The 22,964-nt window shown below is 42.9% G+C and overlaps 2 protein-coding genes across 5 annotated transcripts in view; both read right to left on the reverse strand.

The window, feature by feature from the left end:
* Positions 1 to 10,159: 10,159 nt before the first annotated feature.
* On the reverse strand, positions 10,160 to 18,445 carry Gpr75 (G protein-coupled receptor 75). Of its 3 annotated transcripts, none has more exons than XM_057772987.1 (2): positions 18,146 to 18,445; positions 10,160 to 12,752 (listed from the first exon to the last, which is right to left on the reverse strand). In XM_057772987.1, exon 2 carries the CDS (start codon positions 12,593 to 12,595, stop codon positions 10,970 to 10,972), a length of 1,626 nt encoding a protein of 541 aa, XP_057628970.1. In that variant the 5' UTR covers positions 12,596 to 12,752; positions 18,146 to 18,445; the 3' UTR covers positions 10,160 to 10,969. The 3 variants fall into 3 exon arrangements, with proteins under 3 accessions (XP_057628970.1, XP_057628973.1, XP_057628972.1); XM_057772990.1 differs by lacking the exon at positions 18,146 to 18,445 and adding an exon at positions 14,349 to 14,387; XM_057772989.1 differs by lacking the exon at positions 18,146 to 18,445 and adding an exon at positions 12,873 to 12,892.
* Positions 18,446 to 21,174: 2,729 nt separating this feature from the next.
* The window catches only part of Psme4 (proteasome activator subunit 4), a 110,990-nt gene continuing 109,200 nt past the window's right edge, over positions 21,175 to 22,964 (reverse strand). Inside the window, exon 49 of one of the 2 annotated variants that reach the window (XM_057773122.1) lies at positions 21,175 to 22,617. The gene's annotated coding sequence lies outside the window, so the exon portion shown is untranslated. The remainder of the gene's footprint in view (positions 22,618 to 22,964) is intronic. The other variant, XM_057773124.1, reaches the window with a different exon arrangement.

Raw genomic sequence — 22,964 nt, forward strand, 5'->3', positions numbered from 1 at the left:
GCAAAGGAAATGGTCAACAAGACAAAACAACAGCCTACAGAATGGGAAAAGATCTTCACTAACTGAAAGAGATAAAAAAAAAATAAAAATAAGAAAAAAAAAAAAAAAGATCTTCACTAACCCCACATCAGATCTGGTCTGATCTCCAAAATATATAAAGAACTCAAGAAATTGGTCATCAAAAGAACAATCCAATTTAAAAAATGGAGTACAGACCTAAACAGAGAACTCTCAACAGAGGAATCTAAAATGGCTGAAAGACACTTAAGGAAATGTTCAACATCCTTAGTCATCAGAGGAATGCAAATCCAAACAACTCTGAGATTCCATCTTACACCTGAAAGAATGGCCAAGATCAAAAACACTGGTGACAACTTATGCTGGAGAGGTTGTAGGGTAAAGGGAACACTTCTGCATTGCTGGTGGGAATGCAAACTGGTACAGCCCCTTTGGATGTCAGTGTGGCGATTTCTCAGAAAATCAGGAAACAACCTTCCTCAAGATGCAGTAATAGCACTTTTGGGTATATATCCAAAGGATGCTCAATTGTGCCACAAGGACATGTGCTCAACTATGTTCATAGCAGCTTTGTTTGTCATAGCCAGAACCTGGAAACAACCTAAATGCCCCTCAACCGAAGAATGGATAAGGAAAAGGTGGTACATTTACACAATGGAGTACTACACAGCAGAAAAAAATAACGACATCTTGAATGTTGCAGGAAAATGGATGGAGCTATAAATCACCATATTGAGTGAGGTAACACAGACACAGAAAGACAATTATCACATGTACTCACTCATAAGTGTTTTTTAAACATGAAGCAAAGAAAACCAGCCTACAAATCACAATCCCAGAGAATTTATACAACAATGAGGACACTAAGAGAGACTTACATAGATCTAATCTACATGGGAAGTAGAAAAAGACCTGAGTAAATTGGGAGCAATGGGGACCTTGGGAGAGAGTTGAAGGGAAGGGGAGAGGCAGGGAGGAGAGCAGAGAAAAATGTAGCGCTCAATAAAAGCCAATAAAACAAAAATTCTGTATCCCAAGGAATCTTTGTTGTCAATCTGAGAACAGTCCAATTGTATCTTTTGATTAAAGGCAGAACTTTCAGTTAGGATATTTTGTTCTGACAGAGAATAAAACATCAGCATTTCGCTGGGTATTTGTAACTCTGTGTCTTCTTATCAAAGCAGGTGACAGTGACTTTCTTTCCATTTATGCAAAAGGTCTTGTCCCAATCAGTTCTCTGTTGTCAAACACCCTTTGAACTACCTCCAGCCACTTGGATCTGCTTATACTTAAATTTTTAACTCTATTAAACATTATTATCTGTAACAAAGGAAATCTTTTTAGTGGCTGTCTTTAATCTTTCTAAAAATACCTAGTGAAAATTTCATAAAGTCTCCTTGGTCAGTGTTGGACAGAGGGGAAAATATGTTTTGTCCAGGCTGTGTTACCTGGCAGCAATCTCCCTCTCCAGCCTCGGACAGATTTTTTTTTTTCTTTCTTTTTTTTTCTTTTTTCAGAGAATGGTGGTGATGGGTTTTCCTAATCATTGGTTTGAAAGATGACATAAATCATGAAAGAGAAAGCAGTAGACTTTCTCCTTTCCTTTTGGCTCTGTTCAGAGGACTTTTCCTCTTCCCTGAGGATGCTTAGAGCAGGCATGGAGTGGAGCTCCCTGGGGAACTATTTCCCCCTGCCTGTGTGCATTCCACTTAGACAGCAGAGGGCTCTGGACAAGAAGTGGCTTCTCCCCACTTCCACACAAGGACCAACCCTGACCCCTTCCAGAGTGGAACAGGTAGAGGGTATGGGGGTTTCTCTGGGTGACCTGGCAGAACCAAAAGGATTTGTTTCTTCAACAATGTGGGGCACAGGTCTTAAGGAGGCTCCCACATCAGAGAAAAACACTGATCAATACAGAAAACAGAACTGACATAAAAAAAGAAAAGAAAAGAAAAAAGAAAAGAAAAGACACATAGACACACATAGACAGACACACAGTAAAAACACCTAGGGGTGGCCACATCCATCCTCTCTCCTATGTGTCCTAACAGAAGGTTTCTTAACCAGACTCACCTCTGGAGATCAGGCAACTTTCTAATTTCTTTCCTTCTGGGACTGAGGTGTCAGACCTCTCTGAAGTGTTTGGCAGTGGTTGAGCCCTGGAGACCTGGAAAGTTTCGGGTTGTGCGCGCTCTAAAAGTCCTCTGACCACTGCACTCTTCCTTGTTCCTTCCTTGCTCTGAGACCCTTGATGTCTCAAGGTTTGATCTCTGGGATCTCCAGAAATGTGGAACATTCACCAGAGAAAACTGCTCGAACACAGGCTTGAGCCAATAGAAAGTCTGGTGTTCAAAACCCCAGCCTAGCCCTGATCCTTTCTTGGGGTGTGCTTTTAAACACAAACACTCTGTTCTGTGTTGACACACTTCAGTTAACAAGAACCCAGAGCAGAACCACAGAAGCCAAAATGCAAAGTTAGTCCATTTAGAGACTATCCCCAAACTATGGACTTATGCCTTGGTTTTAGTTCTGGTGGGTGGTGCTGTCTACATGTGAGCTTTACAGCTCGGATGGCACTGTCTTCATGGAGACAGTTGTGCTAAGATCTGGGGGCCTATTACACACTTCTCTAAAATCTCCAGGACTGCTGCTACGATTCATTCATGACATATATATTCCCGACACAGGCTTCCAACAACATCCCCTATTTGCCACTGATATTTCAAATGCCATTAGATCTGCTGGATCATATAGTCCAAGTGGTAGAGCATTGTGCACAGTAGCCTGGACCTGCTGAAGAACCATCTACAGTTCCAGGCCCCACTCAAAACGAAGAGCATTCCAAGCTCAGTACATGGGCAGGAGTGGTACATCCAAGTGAGGAGTCTGGTGTGCTGCCCCCGGAACCCAAAGAGGCCCACAGAGCATCGCGTTTATTCTTGCTTGTAAGGGGCCAGAAGGAATCTCTCTGCATGTCTCACACCACTCAAGTCCTAGAAAATTTGCTAAAATAGAAGGGTCCTTTATTTTGATTAAGTTTATATCCCTGCTCAGTTGCTCCCAGTCAGCATAATGTCATCACTCTAATGGGCCTTTGTACTACCTCGTACTACTCAAGATCCCAGCAAACTTAGCTATGGCACAGGGCTGGAGAATTCGTGTACTCAAGGAAGAACAGTGAAAGTATGCTGTTGTCCTTGTCAGGTGAAATCAAAGCCAGGTAAATAGAGAAACAAAAAGGACTGGAAGATCCAGTAGCTACATAGACTGCCATGCATCGTTCCGTTCAGTTACTGATTAGTTGACTAATTTATTCAAAAGTTGTTTCCCGCCATGCATAATGGTGCATACCTATAATCCTAACACTGAGAATGCCAGGACAGGAAGACTGCAAGAGTTTGAGGCCACCCTGGCCTACCCAGTAAGTTCAAGGCTAGTCTGAACTCAAATAAGAGATTATATCTTAAAACACAGACTCACTAGAGCCAAGAACTCACAGGTATGAAGGATGTTCCTAATGGAGCTTTATTCTTGTGGGAAGACAGTTATATTAATTAGTAATATAATAAATAGTCATTACAGATAACAACATGGCATGAACTATGTTCTCACAAATACATTGTTAACCCTTGTGCACTGTGTGTCTATATTAGGAGATAAAATTCCAAAGGATGCAGTTAGGTCAAACTGGGTCATAAGGTAGGGTCTTCATTATGGTATTAGGACCCTGATAAGAAGATATTTTAGAGTGCTGGCTTCCTCTCTCTCTCTACCATGTGAAGTCATACCAGAAAGGCAAACATCTAAATGTGTGATTTAGATACCAGCATTGGAACCAAAGAGCACCTCCTAACTACCATACTAGGGGCTTCCTATCCAGAATGTCTTCGACATTTACCAGTCCCTTGGCACCCCCACATCCTCCTTTCCATAATGCCATTCTGATTCTTTATCTTTTTATATACATAAGAAAGGTGCCATATGGTATAGACAGAGAAACTGGCCTCCAGGTAAGGAGGCCCACTGCAGGAAGGGCTGATAAGAACATGTCTTGCCGCCCCGGCGGCGAAGGCAGCTTGACTACTGTCACGTTTTACCCAATCCGGAGAAAGAACGATCCTTATCATAAAGCATGTCACATGTGCCCCAATCCACTTCCTGGGTCACGGAGCAAAAACCACAAACTAAGTCTAGTTAGGCTTGTCTCTTCTCTTCCCCTGAAGGCCTTCAAGGATAACAGCTCCCTTTGTCTTGTGAGGCTGAAGTTGTATTTCCGCCCCCTCTCACTGGTGTGCTGCTGCCAACAACAGTATTCATAAACTTGAAAAAAATGCATGGTTTTGTCTGTGTTTCAGTGTGTGCACACTCAGGTGTGGGTGTGCAGAGGACAACACGGGTGTGGTGTTCAGAAGACAACCTGCAGGAGTGAGTTTTCTTCCAGCGTGGGTCCAGAGTGTTGAATTTAGGTCATCAGGCTTGGCAGCAAGTATGTTACCTGCTGAGCCATCTGGATGGCCCATTAATAAACTTCTTGCCTGAGGGATAATTCAACTCCTTGCTTCTCTCTCAAATCTCCTCCCCCCCCCAAAAAAAAACCTAACAATTATAACCACAGTTTTAGAGCAAAAGACCAGGCCCCAGAAATCATAAAGAACTAGCCACTAGCCACCTAACTAATAACTAATAAATAAACTAATCAAAGATTTAGTCACCCACTTTTATTTATTTATTTATTTATTTATTTATTTATTTATTTATTTTGGTTTTTTGAGACAGGGTTTCTCTGTGGCTTTGGGGCCTGTTCTGGAACTAGCTCTTGTAGACCAGGCTGGCCTCGAACTCACAGAGATCCGCCTGCCTCTGCCTCCCGAGTGCTGTGATTAAAGGCTGCGCCACCACCGCCAGGCCATCACCCACTATTGTATGATGAATTCTTTTACAAGCAATTTGCAGTGAATGATAGTGAACAGCAGAGGAAAACAGCGCACATACCGGGAAGAGAAGCAGGTAAAGCAACGCATGCCCAACTTATCTGATCCTCTTAGGACGAAAGTCATAAGGATAAGCCACTGTCCAAAGACTGCACTTACCTGTATTCCAGGAAGAGCAAAGCCTCAGAGAAATGGGGCTGAGGGGTAGAGAATTATCCATAAACTCGAGGCTACACTTCGAAGCAGAAATGAGGTTCCTCACTGGAACCTCCTCAACCATGAGACTGATCTCCAGGCACCTTGCAGGAACAGTGACATGGTGACTAACCCAGTGCCACCTCGACAAGGACTGCTCAACTTATTCAGACTTCCTTCCCCGCTGCCTCAGTTTATTCTCTGTTTAAACCTCAAGCTGGCGACACAGTCCCGTAAACTTGGGGTTCAGGAGGATGTTGTATATTCCAGTTCATCCTGCGTTATAGCGTGAGTTCCAGGTCGGCATGAGGGGAAACTGAGACCCAGCCTTCAGCAGTCTTTCTCCATCTCCAAGTTTTAAGTTTCAGATCTACTCTAGGCTCATAGGACCCAAAATCTTTCCCTCTTCCCAGTGTGTACATTAATGAAATCTCCCTTTTTTTTTGTTTTTTTTTGTTTTTATCTTTCCTGCCTCTTTAATTGATATACTGGACTGGGAAAGAACCCTAACCTTTCAGACTATGTACATTGTACTAGCTAGGCTATCAGTAGGCTATCGGGGTAGAGATGAGGAGTTGGGAAATACCAGCCACAGCGTCCTGACAAAAATAGAAGCAAGCAATCTCTCTTATAGCACCCATGCTTTTTTCTTTATCTTCTTTATGAAGATGTGTTTGCCCTCTCTATTTCCCTTCCTATTTTTATAAAATGTTTGTTGGGGAGAACTTAAACTTTAGCTCTTATATCACAGTAGGAATTGAATTAGAAGAGTAATGAATATCACTGAGAATACTGCTTGGCATCTTGACCCTACACCATCCCCCCCCCCCCCGTGTGTGTGTGTGTGTGTGTGTATGTATGTGTGGGTAGCCGTCTTGACCCTACATCATCCCTCATGTAAGTCTGTGTGTGTGTGTGTGTGTGTAGGCGTCAAGTCCAGGACCCTGCATGTGACAGTCAGGGGCTGTACCACTGAGCTATATCCCCAGCCGTAGGAAATGTCTTTAACCAAGCGGCTGTATTGTCTCAAGAGGGAGGATGATGGTGCTAGTGTTGCCGTTATCTGGCAGTAACAAGCCCTCTTGATACCCAAACAGCAAGTGACCGGTCACAAAGATATCACTGCAGAGAAATCTGGGTCTGTATTTCATTAGCAGAACCCAAATTGCATCTTCTTGACATTTAGGTTGTGAGCCTAGGCTTTAATGACTGAACCATCTCTCCAGACCACAGATAGAGTCGTCTCCTAGTCCTGACTTCAGGGGAAGGCATAGAAGAATGGACTGTGACTTCTAATCCTCTCTATGCACAGAAATGCCACTTCCTGGGTATTTGGTGTGTGTGTGTCAACTATGGACAACCAAGAGGGTGGTATCTCTATGGACAGTCACTGGCTGTATAGGGGTCAAGAGGGCTTGTTGTGGAGTTAACAGTAACAGTAGCTTGGCGACCCAGGTGAAATTGGTTGTTACCTTGACCGGAACTAAAATGACGGAAAAGGCAAAGCTCTGGGCAGGTCTATGGGACTATCGCTAGGTTGGACTGAGGTGGGAAGACCCACCCTGAATGTGGACAGCACGATTCTATCAGCTGAGTCCTGGACTGCACAAAAGGAAAGTAACGAATATATCATTCTCGCTGTGGACTCGCTCTTGTGTCCTTGTCATACAGCCCCGACGATGGACGACCTTGTAGATGCCCAACCTTTCCTTACTACAGCTCCCCAGTTTAAATTCCCATTAGACAAAACCTTGGTTGAGAAACTAAAAGTTAAAAAAAAAAAAAAAGGATACAAACTCTATATTTGTTCCAGGTTAATCTCATTTTAAAGAGGTTGCTAAGCCAAGCTTAGTAGTGAGGTTCGATGTCCCAAATACATCAGGAGAGCAAGGGAGGGAGATCCGTTCAAGGTATTCCCAGGGTACAAAGTAAGTTCCAGACCAGCTTGGGAAACCTTGTGAGACCATCTCAGAAAATAAAAAGGGGGACTCTTAAGGATGAGTTCCTGAGTTTGATCCCTGAGACCCACATGGTAGGTTGTCCTCAGGCCTCTATACATACTTTGTGGCATACACACACACACACACACACACACACACACGTAAATGTAATAAACCATGGCTGAGGATGTAGGTCAGTGGTAGCACTTGTCCAGTATGTATGAAGAATTAGGTTTAAACATGCCCAGCCCTGCTGGGAAACAGTCTAGTAAATAAGATTCTGGGGTTAATTATTCTTAGTATGACCACAGATGCTTCAAACTATGAGCAAACAAGTTATTTTATTTCTCAAAGATAACTGTTTTTTTTTTTATCTAAGGCTGAACATAGTCATTGTGCAAAAGTGACCACTGTCACACTCTGGTTTTCAAGGGACAGGACGGAAATATAAGGTAATCTAAGTGGCAGAGCATTGTCTAGCATGTGCAAGGTCCTGGATTCGATCCCCAGTGCTCAACACACACACACACACACACACACACACACACACACACCTGGGTGGGGGCAGGGAAGGAGAGAAAGAGAACAAAGACACCATGACCATGGCAACTCTTATAAAGGAAAACATTGGGGCTTGCTTAGAGGTTCAGAGGTTTAGTTCATTGCTATCATAGTGGGAAGCACGGCGGCACATAGGCAGACATGATTCTGGAGAGGTATTGAGAATTTTACATTCAGGTTGGCAGGCAGCAGGAAGAGACAGTGGGCCACTGGGACTGGCTTGAAACTGAAAAGCCCCTCCCTAGGGACATGCTTCTTCTTCTAAGGCCACACCCACTCCAACAAGGCCACCTACTAGTAGTACCATTCCCTATGAGCCCGTAGGGGCCATTTTCATTCAAACCTGCCCGGAGCTGAGATGGGATCTATACGCTTGAGACCAGCCTAGGCTGCATAGTGAAAGACACCAAATAAGACAAAACAAACAAAAAAGACCCGAAAGTTAGGATTTGCAGTACTTTTATTTTCCAAACTTATTTTAAAAGCACATTAAAACATCAGAAATAGAAATCTGGCCTAATGGTTAACATGAGAACACTTATTATAAAACATTTTAGAGATATATAATTTGCACACAGTAAGCTTCAAGAGAAAAATTAATGTATCCTGCAAATTAATCATATTCAACTGAATTCTCATTACTTTGACTTATAATATTTTTTAGCCCTTATGAGGTGACAAGTTATACATGTCTGCCTATGTCAATATGACCATTATACTGGTACAGAAAGACATATGGAGCTTAGGAAGAAACAAGTTTTATCTCTCTAAAGATAGGAGGGGAGCCAGGAATCTAGCCCACTATCTATTGCATGCAAACTAAATAATTTCTTGATGAACATAAAGAAACTGAACACTCTCTGTGTGCATGCTCTGTCTTCTTTGTTGTATAAGTTTTACTTCTTAAAAATGGGCCCCATGCTGGTCAAATCATTTCAAACATAAAGGTCACACAAGGAAACCTAGCATTTAAAAATTTACAAGTAGTCATTTTATAGTCTTTTGTTAAGTCACATTTTAAATGCCTGCTCCCTCAAAAGAGATGATACCTTTTTTATGAACGTAATTTTTCAAATATTTTAAAGATTTAATTTTATTTTAATGTATTTGAGTGTTTTGCCTGCATTTATGTCTGTGCATCATATGTTTGTGGTGCCCATGGCAGTCAGGAGAAGGGGCCGGGTCCCATAGAACTGGGATTACAGGTGGCTATGCCACTGTGTTGGTGCTGAGAACTGAACCTGGGTCCCCTGGAAGAACAAGGAGTCTTAACCTCTGAGCCATCTCCCAAGCCCCAGAGATACATACTTTAAAAAGTGTGCATTGGTATTGATTACAAATTTGCTTGCTTTATTGGACTTAATTCTAAGTTTTCAATTAAGACAAAAGTCTACTTGGTGCTGGGTGGTGGTGGAACAAGCCTTTAATCTCAGCATTCGAGAGGCAGAGGCAGGAGGATCTCCAAGTTCAGGCCAGCCTGGTCTAAAGAGCTAATTCCAGGACAGCCAAAGCTATACAAAGAAACCCTGTCCTAAAAGAAAAGAAAGGAAAGGAAAAGAAAAAAGTCTAATTGGTAATTTGCCAAAATTCTCCAAATGATTTTGGGAGAGGATATTAGATGTCTTCGATATTTTAATTCTCTGCTGAATCTGTCTCAGGGGAATATTAGTGGGAACCATGTTGTGCTGAATCTATAAAACCCAGTTGCCACAGGGAAGAGTGATTTCCAAAGAGAATCCAGCTACCAAGGTAAAGGAGAGTGGATATGCTATAAACCTTGGTAGAAAAAATAGAGAAAGGGGGGAAGAGGAAGGAAAACTAGGTGGACCAGCTCTGGGCGAGCCCTGAACTGACTGAGGCTGGAGCCGCTAGGCTTGTTCTGGCTCAGGAGCTACTCCACCTCTGAGCACCTCCTGCCATCTTGGAGTTTGGGCAGAGCCCGGGAGAGAGTGTTCTGATTTGACGACTTTCTGTTCCTTGCACTTCTGAGCTTTGAGAATACTAGTTGGATATAACAGTTTGTAAAAGATACTCTGTTTTGGGTCTAACAGTTAGCATTCCAAAATCCAAAGGTAGTGAGTTCAAATTCTAACTGCATGACTAAAATGTTTTTACATTAAAAATGTGATTTCACAGTTGTTCTCCTAGGCATCAGTGGACCTAAGAAAACTAGTCTGGGGTGTAGGAATAACATAGTTGCTCATTTCCAGTTTAAGGTTAATGAGAGAATATAAAACAATTAGTTTGGGGTTAGGGGTGTACTTCAGTGATAGACTGGTTGCCTAACATGCACAAGGACCTAGGCTTGATCTCCAGCCCCATACAAATAGAATAAGGAAAAACTTGAAAACCTCCATCTGAAAATATTAATAGATCACCTTGAAATTTTTTCCATAGCAATATTTAACTCCAAAAGGTTATTTTTGAATATCTATATGAACACTGTCAGGTGGCTCTCTACTAAACTCTCCTCGTACAGAAGGAAAGCCTATGTCACCCCCTCCCTCCCCCCCGCAAGTGCATCCCTACGTCTTGTTAAATAAGGGTAGTTAGTGTTAAATGTATGGATACACTGCCTCCCACAGACAAACTGCTGAGACACGCCATGTCTGCTCTCTCAGCACAGTGCCCCATACTGGATTCCCGGTTCAGATCCTTCTGAAACAGCAATTAACTGCTAACTACCAAAAACACTTTGTAAAGCTAGCTACTCAGTTGACACAAAACAACAATGTGTACAGTTAAGAAGTGACAAGAATCCCAACTCTGTGTTGTTAGGTAACTGCCTTATAAGGGGAGGGCCTCACACTGGCTGAGAACTTCCGATAAGGACAGCGGTACAGGTAACACATTTCTAGTCTCTGCCTTAACAATAAGCTTTTTATTTAAATCAACTTGCCACCAAAAAAGCATCCTGTTTTCTATTTTAGTACTTCAAAGAGTCAAATTCCATATGTTTATAAAAATAACACTTCGGAAAGACCATTTTTTCAGACACCTTTAAAAATGTGGCCATTCGTATTTCAGGCCATAACACTGACTGAAAGGTTGCCATCATAGGGCCGTTCCTGGCGTCTTCTTAGTAGTTCAGTAGAAAAGACTGGGACACACATCGGGGCAAAAATGGAAACAAGCTTTTACATCAAATCGTAAAATGTCAGGAAACCACGAAGCAAATCCAGATGCCAACATCTCAGACAAAAGAAAATCTAACGGTCAACTCTCCAGCAGACTCTTCAGGTTTTGCTTTGCCACTGGCCTCAACATCTCCCCAAGGTTTGTTCGGTCTTGGAAAAGCACCGCCCCCTTCCCCGGCCTTGTGATTTAGACAGAGGGGATGGGAATCTGCTTGGCCGATGTGCTGTCGTACTCCTGCATCAGGTCGTTCGTGGTGTAGTAGTGCATGGCGATGTAGGAACTGGCAAACCCGAAAGAGTTGACCGTCTGTAACTTCCCCAGACTGCTCTCCTCCTGGGAGGGGCTGCTGTTATAGATGCTGTAATAAGGTTCAATCCGGGTGTTGATGGGGGTGGAGCTGCTCTGGCCGCAGTGCTGGTGTCCGGCGGACACTTTGGGACTTGCCACACTTTCCTTTGAGTGACTTGGGCCGCAAGCCTGGTCCACAAATTTCTTCTGTGGCTTCGGAGACAGCATGTAGGCGGAGTTTGTCTCGTGATGGGAAGATTTGTTTCTGTTGATTTCAAGGTTCCCTTTGCCCATGGCTCGAAGTCGCGTCTTCTGTTTGCAGCAGAGAAAGCCCAGGCCGATGTTCTGGAGACACCAGAGCACTTTTCGTCTCAGCCCCGCACTGTTCCGGGAATATATAAAGGGATTTAATCCGGACTTGAAAAATATCAGAGTAAATCCGAACAGTTCAAACTGGTATAGGATGAAGCTCCCGTTGTCAGACAGAACCACCTGCACCAGGGAAATCCCCAGAGGAAGACAGCACACCAGGACGGACAACACTATGATCACACAGGTGACCACGGCTTTGGAGTCCTTGGCAGTAGAAAGGTTGATGGCTGATACCAGCTGGAGTCGATTGGCTGAAGGGATCTGCATCTGGCTGGGGTTCTTAGTGTATCCATGAGTCTGAGCGTGCTGCAGTTTGTTGTAATTCTGGTTCCGGTACAGAGCTGGCACCGTGCACTGCGTAGGATCTCCACCTCCCTTCACAGCAGCCCCCACGAATGGCTGCGGTTTAGAAGCATCGACTGTGATCACAGGGGGGCACTTTTTGACTTGAGCATTCTTCCGAAGTGTCTGAGCAATCAGGATGTAAGAGACAGACACCACAGCAACACAGAAGGTAAAGTCCACAACATACAGAGACAGAATGGCTTTCCCTTCCCCAGCCATCAGACTGGACATGGGTAGACAAAGGTGAGACTTACTGGTTCTCAACGTAGCCAAGGTGGCAAGGGTAAAACTGGTGGCCCAGAGAAGCAGGGTGAGGAGCAAGATGCAGGAAAAGGAGGCCGTGCAATTAGGTTGTTTCCCTAGCACCATTCGGAGCCGGTGCAGGGCGATGGCAGCCACCATCTTGAGGGACATGATGATGAAGCCTGAACTGGTAAGGTGGAAGGCGAAGCAGAATGTTTCAGGGATGCTCCTGGCTGAGCTGAAGAACAGCACGAAGGTGAACATGGGAGCCGTGATCCCACAGATGAAGAGATCGCAGAAAGACAGGTTTAAGATCATGAAATCAAAGTTGGTTCTGAACTTCCTGAAGGCGGGGTCAAAGAAAGACAAGAAGACAATAAAGTTGCCATAGGAGCCGAGACAGAAGACGACAGCAAGCAGGAAAGTGCAAGTCACCAAGGTGGCCGTGTGGATGAAGTCTCGAAGATCTTCCTGGAGAGAAGTGCCATTGCCTCCTCCCTGCGAGGGAGGTATGTAGGGCAAGGTAGCATTGGCAGCGCTCCGAAGGGGGACGCTCGAGTTCATCTTCAGAGAGAGGTGTCTCTTGTGGTCTCAAAAAAAAAAAAAAAAAAAAAAAACCCCAAACAAACAAACAAACAAACAAAAAACCAACAGGAAGAGAGTCAGGACTTCAACTCACAGACGAGGGGCATGTGCCAAAAGAGGGCCAAGGAAGATAAACCTGCACAGAAAAGCACCCAGAAACAGAAAGGGATTAGTGAGCATGGCAACTCATTCCATTTCACAAAAGCATTCAAAATTGTCATCTCTATTGCTTTGAAAAGCATGTCACAAATTCTACCACAGAAAAGACATCCCAAACCAGGCACTGGAGACACACAGGAACATGACTTCTCCATTGCAAGTCCATGATTTCTTCCTCAGAGGAGTTATATCAGCATGGTAGCAGGGACTACAGCCAGGGACAAGGGGTACTGAATGTATCTCTTGGGGAGGGGCTGAGAAAGGAAGAAAGGAGCTTTGGTGAGGAGAAGCCAGCTGGGTGAAAGGTGATAGGCAGGGAGAATGAACAGCTTGGGAAGCAGAGAGTAGGTCTCTGCAGCAGCAAGACTGAGCAAGCAGCAGGCTGTGCTTGGAATACAAGCAGGAGGGTATTGTTCACACATGATGTGACCCTTCAATAAACGCTTATAAATCAATAACAAATTCCATTATTTTCTCTAAGGAGAAAGCTCTATTTCTCAGCATTTATTTTTTTTCCTAGTTTGAGAGTTAAGTTCTTAGTCCATTGAAAATCCTCCTTTGAAAAAGAAAAGTCCTGACTACATTTGAGAGAAGAAAAAAATTAAAGTAACAAAAGGTGTCTGAGATTATATTTGTAATTTCCAAGGTGCAAAGCAACACTTTGGAGTCTGACGATGTAGCACCATGGTACTATACCTGTCCAGCATATAGGAGGTTTGGTGTTTGATCACCAGCAAACATGCCACACACACCATACCACACCACTATGAGGGCTAAAGAGAAGGCTTAGTGGTTAAAAGTATGTATTGCTCTTGCAGAGGACCCAGGTTCCAATTCTAAAATCCAGGCTGGATGGTCCAACTCCAGAGAATAAGACGCCTTTTCCTGAACTTCATAGACACTTACATTCATACATGCACCCACACACACATATACACATACTTTAAAAATAAAACTTTTAAGAAGCATTGTATAGGAGGCAGAGGCAGGCGGATCTTTGTGAGTTCGAGACCAGCCTGGTCTACAAGAGCTAGTTCCAGGACAGGCTCCAAAACCACAGAGAAACCCAGTCTCGAAAAACCAAAAAAATAAATAAATAAAAAAATAAAAATAAAAAAAAGAAGCATTGTATAAACTCTAAGTGCTAGTTATTATTAAAACAGGAATATCCTCATCATTAAATAGGAGGTATGAATTCTGTATTCATTAACTTAACTATATTAACCACACAGTATTGTGTGAGTTGCTAAATACACATAGATGATGAAGAAGCACTTGGTACATTCAAAGAATAACCTTCTTGCTCCTTATTTCTTTCCACAATACCCCCCCTCTCTTGAGGTTGGATATTTATTTAATGGGTTATAGAAAGGAAAGGGAGAGGCGGTAAGGGGAGAAGGGGGAAGAGCAGAGAGAAACAGAGAGAGAAACAGAAATGAGAGAGACAGAGAGAGAATGGGGGAAGGGGAGAATTGGGGAGAATGGAGTGAGGCAGAAGCTGCCTCTTCGTGGGAGAGACAGAAAAGAGGCTCGGGCTGGCCATTTTTCTCTCTTATGCAAGGAAATGTTATACCTACACCAATCTTCACTGTTCCCAAGCCTACAGATGTGTGTGGTCTGTTGTCCATCCTTTCCCAAACAGGACTCCAGAAAGACAGAGAACATTTAGTGCTTTACACTTGACAACTGGAAAACATTTGCTTCAATTTAACACTGCAGGAATCAGCCATGGCACTAGGGAGGTCCAGAGTCTATCCTCAGAATATTTAACCACCAGCTTGAGCTGGAACCCAGAGGTCTCCAGGGCCAACCCTTTTGCTGCTGGATCAGGGGGTGCAGACTGAGTCCAGTTAATGAGGGATTACTGGGGCTCCAAGCAACAGCTATGGACTGCCTACAACAGTAGCCTTTCAGCATTTAACCACAACAAGTACAGCCTTGGCAGTGAGAATCAGATCAGTTTGGGGAGAGCCGTGTGACCAACCATTGTGCCCCTCATTAAGACAGAAGCAGCCTCGGCCGCTGCAGTGGCCATGGACTGCAGAACACACACTATGATAAATTACTTCATTGCACTGTGACACCAACTTTTCTGCAAAATAAGCTTTCTTTAAACTAAGTTCTATGGGAGATAAAAGTATAAATCTAGAAAAAATATTCTTATCAGCTAATAATAGACAGCTCTTGTTGCTTTTAGTTTAAGACTGCATGCCTGTAAACTCTTTTGATATTGTTACAATGAACAACAACAGTGTCTTGCTGATGGTTTTTTAAAAAAATTACCTTGGAGTTAATTTATGAAAAGGGAAGAAGAAGGAAAACCCATCTGGGAAGTTAGGAGAGCAGAGATACTAGAGTAGCAAGAATTTGGGTCAGAGAAAGTATAAATTTTGTGAATGTGGAATTGTGGTGCTTAGAGAAACAAGGCGATAATGAAGTGGAATGGTGGAAGTTACAAGACCTCAACTATAGATGTGGAGGATAGGATGATAGGGCACCCACATTAATCAGGGGAAAGAAAGAACAGTGGGGAGAGAGGGAAGGAGCCAGGGAGGGGGCAGGGGGTGGACACTGAATCTGGAGTAAGAAAGGCTGGGTGTTAGAGCTTAGTGATAATGCATGCGGTCTTAGGGGTTGGGAAGATGATTTGGAATTATGATGAGAGCAATGTTGCACAATCAATTAAAAATATATACAACTCCATGTTAGGAAATAACAGCAATATAATCTGTCAGCACAACTGTCAGTATCTGTTTAGAAAGTGTTTATGATATGCTGGGCATTGTTCTCAGGGTTTACACTGCTGACTTTCCCCAAAGCCCCATAATAATATCTCTATCTCCATTGTGAAGTTGAGGAAACCCAGTTGGAGAGATCACTCAGCAAGCTGGCAGAACTTCCATATGAATTAAGCAATTGCTTCTCAAAGCCCACATTCTTTAACTCCATTACACACACATACACACACGCACACACACACGCACACACTCACACTCGAGAGGGATCTGTGGCTCAAAGCTAAATTACAATAGCTATCATTTATTGAATTGCTATTATTACATCCTATGCTCTCATACTTGAAGCTTTATATAAGATATCAAACTTCACTTAACTCTCAAAACAATACTATTAAGTATTAAAATTCTGTTCACAATTAAAAGTTCCTGGAACACAAAACTTCAAAACCAAGAAAGGAACAGGAGAGAAAGTCAAACCAGAGCAGAGTACTAACTCTTGGAACTTTAAGAGGAAATTAAGAACAAAACAAAAACATAAGCCAGATGGCGGTGGTAGTGCATGCCTTTAATCCCAGCACTCGGGAGGCAGAGACAGGTGGATCTCTGTGAGTTCTGGTCTACAGAGCGAGTTTCAGGAAAGTTAGGACTCTGACACAGAGAAAACCCTGTCTCAAAAAAACAAATGACAAAATATTATATATATAATATTGTGTGTCTGTGTCGTGTTCAATGCTTTGGGACAAAGTCAATACTGGTTAACTATTCCTAAACATTAAATATTATTTCCAATAAGCTGTATCAGAACGATTTTAAGTTATAAAACCAGCTATAATTATATTTTTTATTGTGTTTATCTATTTAGCGTGTGTATTTACTGTTGCACTGTGCTTATTTAGTTCTATGTCAAGTCAACACATCTAGGGTCATTTTGAAAGTGGGCAAGCTAATGGTACATTTTCTTTCCCTTCCTTCCTTCCTTCCTTCCTTCCTTCCTTCCTTCCTTCCTTCCTTCCTTCCTTCCTTTCTTTCTTGGTTTGGTTCGTCAAGACTGGGTTTTTCTGTAACTCTGGAGATATGCTTGCTTCTGCCTCCCAAGTATTGGGATTAAAAGTGAGCACCACCGCTGCCTGGCTGTGGTGAATTTTCTTAACTGATAATGATGTGGGCTGTGGGTGTTTCTGGGTACAGGGTGAGTAAGACATGAAAAAAGCCAATAAACAACAATCCTTCAAAGTATCTGCATCAGTTCCTGCTTCGAGTTCCTGCCCTGACTTTGTGTGCTGCACTACAAGCTCTAAAATAAAACAATCCTTTTTCTCCCCAAGTGGCTTTGGTCAGTGCTTTATCATAGCAAAGAAAGTCTAACTAAGACAGGCACACATGTAGAGTTCTGAGGATAATTTGTGGAAGTTGGGTCTCTGCTTCCATCATGTGAGTCTTCAGGATTAGTGTCAAGGGCTTTTGCTGCTGAGCCATCTCACCAGCCCAGAACACCAGTTTTAAGTATATATATTAACAACAGTAAGACAGAATAAGCAGAGTGTAGTGGCACACATCTGGGAAGGCTGGGCCAAAAGAATCACGAACTCAAAGGATTCTACAGCAAGTTTCTAGTCTAGATTACACACATATGGTGAGACTATCACAAAATGAACTCACATACATCTGATTACAGTTGAGGAGGGATGCTGAAGTAACTAGAAGAACCAGGAACTCCAAACACTGCCTAGTGTCAACCCTTAGTAAAATTCGGGTGTGGCACAGGATTTGAATTCCAGTGCTCAGGAGGCAGAAGCAGGTAGATCTCTGTGGTAGGGAGACCAGGCTGGTCTAAGTAGCAAGTTCCAGGCCAGCCAAGGTTACATATGAGACTCTTGTTGCAAAACCAATGGAACAAGATGTGTGAAAAGCTGGATGTGGTGAGACAGCCTGTAATCCCAAGCACTCATGAGGCGGAGGCAAGATCACCCTGGGCTACATATCAAGATCCCTGTGTGATGTGTTCCTAATACCGTGCTGTTTTTATTTTTGAAGCAAACGTTTGGACATTTATAAGCCTTACAAGCTACCACATGACTTACTGGGTTATTCTAATTTATCCCACCCCCAGTAAGTGTCGTTTCTTCATGGGAGGCATTTTTTTGAGCCTAACCATCACACAGAACAAAGTTCTGTTCCGTTCCCACTGATTTGAAAGGATCTGGGAAACCTCAGAGTGGCTAGATAACTTGCCCAAGGTCAGTAAGATATTTCAAATCTCCCATTCTTTCTAGCCAGCTAAACTACCCCCTTGAGATTGCCAACAGCTAGTGGGGTGGGAAGACCTGAGTCTCTGATTGATTGATGAGGTGGCTGAGGAGCACAATGGACTGGGAGATTGCAGATTTACATCCACCAGTGATTGGCAATGGGTGGGGGCTCTCTAATATTGAAGGAAAGACGGGCCCAGGCCTCTCCAGGGATGCTTGGACTCAGGCTTGTGGTGGTGGGTTGTGGTTCATCAATTTAGAGCCTAGGAGCTTCCTGCAGGCTGCATGCTAACACAGGTGCGGATCCTGTCAGGCCAAGCTCTGCTTGCTCCCCGCTCCCTCCTGCTTCAGAGTCCCTCTGGTCTGGGCCCGCGGCCTCTCACCTGCCCGCTGGCCGCAGCGCAGCCCTTCCTCCTCCATGTTGCAGCCGCGACCCCAGCTGCGCCCGGCGGCCTGAATGCTGCCCGGCTAGAGGAATCGTCGCCATCTCCGCCTCCACCTCCGCGCATCCCGGGAGCCTAGGCGAGCCGGGGCGGAAGGCGCAGTCACCAGCCGAACATGGGGCGCGGCCCCTCCCTCCAACCCTGGCCGCCCCGCCTGCCCGCACCCTCCCTGCCAGCCGGCCGCCCGGACTGTGAAGTGCGCAGAGCCAGCTTCAGCCTCGTGGGCGTGCGCCCGGACCCTGGGGCTGCCTGAGACTGACTGTGATACATACAGCAAGGGAGACAGTTAAGGCAGAGACGCCAGGCACCGTGCAACCCTGAGGTAAGGCCTTGCCTTAGGTGGCGATGGAAGAGTCTGAGATGAATGGCTCTCTACGGGGCCTCCCTAGGCAGCTCAGAGTGCCTGGGCCTTGGCTTTCTCACTAGGCTGCCAAATCATTATAACAATTTAAATCAATTTCAACACACGTTATGTGTCTTGGATATAGTAAGGAAGGCTGGATGCAAAGTAAAACAGAAAACAGAAGCTATTAATTAAATTGTGTTGAGTGTGAAAATCTTGAAAAGCAATTGTGCAATTCAGCTAGGTAGGCCTACCTATTTTAATAAACAACAAAAAAAATTAGACTAGTAGCTTCTCATCTCCTATAGCCGACACGTTTAAAGTAACAAACTCAGTTTGGCTTTAATATTAGCCGAGTCACCAAATAACACACACTCCTTAGTTTGTTATTATGGGCACAAAACATCTCATTTATTCCTTCAGGATTCCTGCCTTGGGCTCTTCTACTTTTCTAGTCTTATCTGCTATTTAGAAATAGAGAATGGTGGTACTAGAAATCAGAAACCTTGATTCCATCCAGGTGAAATATTTTCTGGCACTGTTGCTACTACAACCTCCCTCCATTTTCTGTTAAGTTTTTCTTTAGAAATACAAACTAGTAACAAGATTCAAAGAAACTTAATTTTCCCTCTACTTTTTGCTAGAATGCTGGAGGGCTTTGTGAAATTTCAGATTTTTTTTTAGAAAAAGAATATTCAAGAAAAATTCCCAACTAATTTTCACATAAATCATGTTCTACTCCCCAGACACTTAACAGTCTATCATCTCTAAAACATGTTATCAGTAGGGGCAACACTGGGCACTAGAAACAATTGAGAAAAAAAAAAAAAAAAGACCAATTAGAAGTTAGAGCAGAAACTCTGACCCGAATTATATGTCTCTCCACATAAATGAACTACTTCGTGCATGATTTTCATTCAGCCGTTGAGTGGTAACAAGGCGCTGAGGCTGGACTGGAGCCATCAGTGGTACCTCGTATTGAAAACGACACAATCTCCACTGTATAGGACCCAGAGCTCTAGGAAAGGAAGGCATTGAGGCACATGGTTCTAGAGTTATGTGGAGTTACTAAGAAATACAACATAATATGTTCATAAAATATAGCAGTAAGGTGGATAAATTGGATGAATACTGGCATACTAATAATACAAAAGGCAAAATCTGCAAACTACCAGGGCTGACAATACAGTAACAAAACTGGCATTCCAGCTCAAACCAGTTGACATGCATTACCATGTCAATTTTGGGAAAGCACATATCAAGGCCAATAAAATGTTCACATTCACTAGGCACAGTGGTAAAGTACCTTATTCCTTGGATGCTCCAATATAAGAAAAACTTTAAAATGTGGCAGTGTGGAGAGGCACTGCAGCGTACAGCAAATGGAAAACTACTGTGATATTCAACAATGCAGCAATACTCAGAACATCACAGGAATCTACAAAGGTAACCCCCACGCCCAAGTGCTGGGGTTGGACTCAGGGACTCTGCCGTGTTAGGCAGGCCCTACAGCTGAACTCTCTGAACATTAATAGTGAAGAAAACATCCTAAATATTATCTGCAGTCATTCTTTTTCAAAGGATCCCTTCAGAAACTAAAGAAAGATTTGATCTTACAAATCCATGTATTTTCTCCTTTCCTTACTCATAGTTCACAGAAACCTATGCTCTTTCCAATCCAACCAACCTCTCTGATCCCTGCCAGCTTGTGCCTTACTGACATAGTTCCTGATCCTCTATCTCCACCTTCTGAATGAATCACATATTCTAAGAGCTGCATTAGATAGTATTAGCCATCCTGCTCTTTTCTCTGCCCCTAACTTGGGACCACTTGTACAAAATTAATCATGTAATGATAGAACATTTAATTTCAAAATTCAAGTATAACCCGGGGGAAATGTCAAGCCAATAAGCAACAAACCTGATATTGTAGTTACCAGGGAGCATGCTGGGTACTCAGATTAAGGGACTCTGCTTTTCAATTGAGTGGAATCCAGATCGTGGTTTTCACCGAGTATTTGTCACCGACAGACTAAACCAGTACGGAGTTTTTTGAGATTTTAGACTCTTACTCTGTAGTCTTCTGGCTCAGGATCCAGAATGCTTTGACTTCTGGTAGTGCCACATCCTGGCACTTTAAAAAGATGTTGGTGAGACCAATAGAATGTCACCCAGCAAAATTTTAACTGAGGAACAAGCTGACTACCAAGCACTTCATCTTTTTTTATTTTTTTTAAATTTCCACTTAGGAGCCATTGCAAAAGCATATTTTTATGTAGCTTAGTTAGAAAATGCTGGAGTATTCTCCCTTGGGAAAAATAATAATTCCATAATAAAACTAATAAACAAACAAACTAGGAAAAAAGAGAAAAGGCTGAAGTGGGCAACAATTCAAAGCCTTCAGCTGTCCTAGTAAATGTGTTAGTCACTAGTCACGTGGCTAATGAGGACATAGAGCATGCCTACTGAGCCTGCTATTACACTCAACAGGGCAGAGTTACAATCATTCTGGCCAAAGGGAAGAAATTCACAGATCTAAACCCAAGAAGGCAAGTAATCCACAAAAGTTGCTGCCTACAAAACTGTCTTCTCTTAATGAAGAAAAAAGTCAGGCATTAAAAACAATCCTTTTTATTGGGATTTAAACTAGTTACACAATTGAAATAGTTAGGCACTACTCTATGCAGGGATTATGTCTGTGTATGCTGACACTTCAATACTGTACCAAGACTACTGCTGTGTTGGGATACTCAGCATGTAGACACTAAAAAATATATTGTAGTGCTCCTTTAAGGGCGTGTCACAAGATGACATTCATCAGTTCTTCCACCTACAACATACCTTGCACTTTATAAAGTTGTGACAGGGCAAACATGTTACCATTTAGAGATACACGCAAAAAAAGTACACAAAAATCCAGATATTCTAATATTAAATGAACTTAAAAAATCCCACAGTTCAGCTTTTGTAACATGAGAATATAAAGAAAATAATTTTAAAACACACATCAAAAAATGGTATTCTGGAGGTACAAAGTGCCATAGTAAAAGTTGTGTGTGAATCTTTACAAACCAGTCACACAATGGTTCGTGTTAACGGCTGCATCTGTACAAAGTCTTGCCAATATTATCTCTATGGCTTATACAATCTTTTACATCTATGTAACACACTAAACAAGTCAAATTCCAAGTTTTATTAGTTTCAATGATTCTGCAAGCAGGCAGGGTGAGGAGAGAAAGGGGGCGAGTGAGGGGGAAGGAGAGAGAGAGAGAGAAAGATTAAAAGAGAATTTCCATAACCACAGCAACAGTCCATTTGTGTGAGGTGCAACACAGTATTTGTGAGGACTAGGGCAAAAAGCAACCAGCCAAGGTGTTTATTGATGTTGTTCTTTATTTTTAAAATCACACATTGTATACACATACAAATCAGTCTAAAATTTATTCATCAAACCCCAGTTTTTCAGCAATTGGCTCTTATTCAGCACCAAAAACTCCAGTCTGTGGAAACACAGACACAGACTTCTGCAATATGGTCAAGCAATCTGTCAGGTCACAAGTTGATTCGGAGACTTGCCCCCCTTTGATCCTTTTCTCTTCATGGCTCTCCAGACACAAGGCTGTCCAGACTTCAGATTCATGGCCCATGGCCTACTACCAGTAAACCCAATTGCCTTTGAGGAAGAATTCAAAATAATTTGAAATGAATGAAATGACAGGACCAACATTACTACTGGTAAGTAGTCTCCATTCTAAAGGAATTGTTTTGTTTTTAACAAGCTTCTAGGCTGTTTGGTCATGATGCCATGATCATATTGGATTATTTCTAGTCTGAGACTTTGTGACTTTGTCATATGCCTCAAAGTAAAAAAGCAATCAGTATTCTGAGAACACTTCAAGACAAGTTTTAGGAAATCAAATGGCAGTTGAGAACCTGTGAGCGCAGAAGCCGTTAAAATGACGAGAGCTCAACTGAGGCTGAGTTGTGAGACCTGCAGAGAGCCAACCACAGATGGTACCTGAGGAGCTGGAATTTTTGATGAATTGAGCCCCAAATCAGGACTAGCCATCTGCATTAAGGAGAAAAAAAAATCTGTTGGTAATAAAGCACTCAATTCTAAAATCCCACCACATAGATTTTCTTCATTTTCCCAACCCTTCTCTACACAAAGACTTGCTGGCTCCCTCCTTCCAGAGGGTAATAGCCCATTTTTGACTTTAGATGAGTTGTGCACGGTGAGGATTGTTTTTAATACCAGCACTCTGGAAGGGGGAGAGGCAGAATGAGCTTGAGGCCACCTGATCAACATAATGAATTCTAGGATAGCCAGGGCTACAAAGACTCTTTCTAAAAATAAAAAACAAAAACCAGACAAAAAAGAATACAGATGACGGGCTAGAGCACTTGCCCCTGTCC

Source organism: Chionomys nivalis, chromosome 6, assembly GCF_950005125.1.
Source record: "Chionomys nivalis chromosome 6, mChiNiv1.1, whole genome shotgun sequence".
Taxonomy (NCBI): Eukaryota; Metazoa; Chordata; class Mammalia; order Rodentia; family Cricetidae; genus Chionomys; species Chionomys nivalis.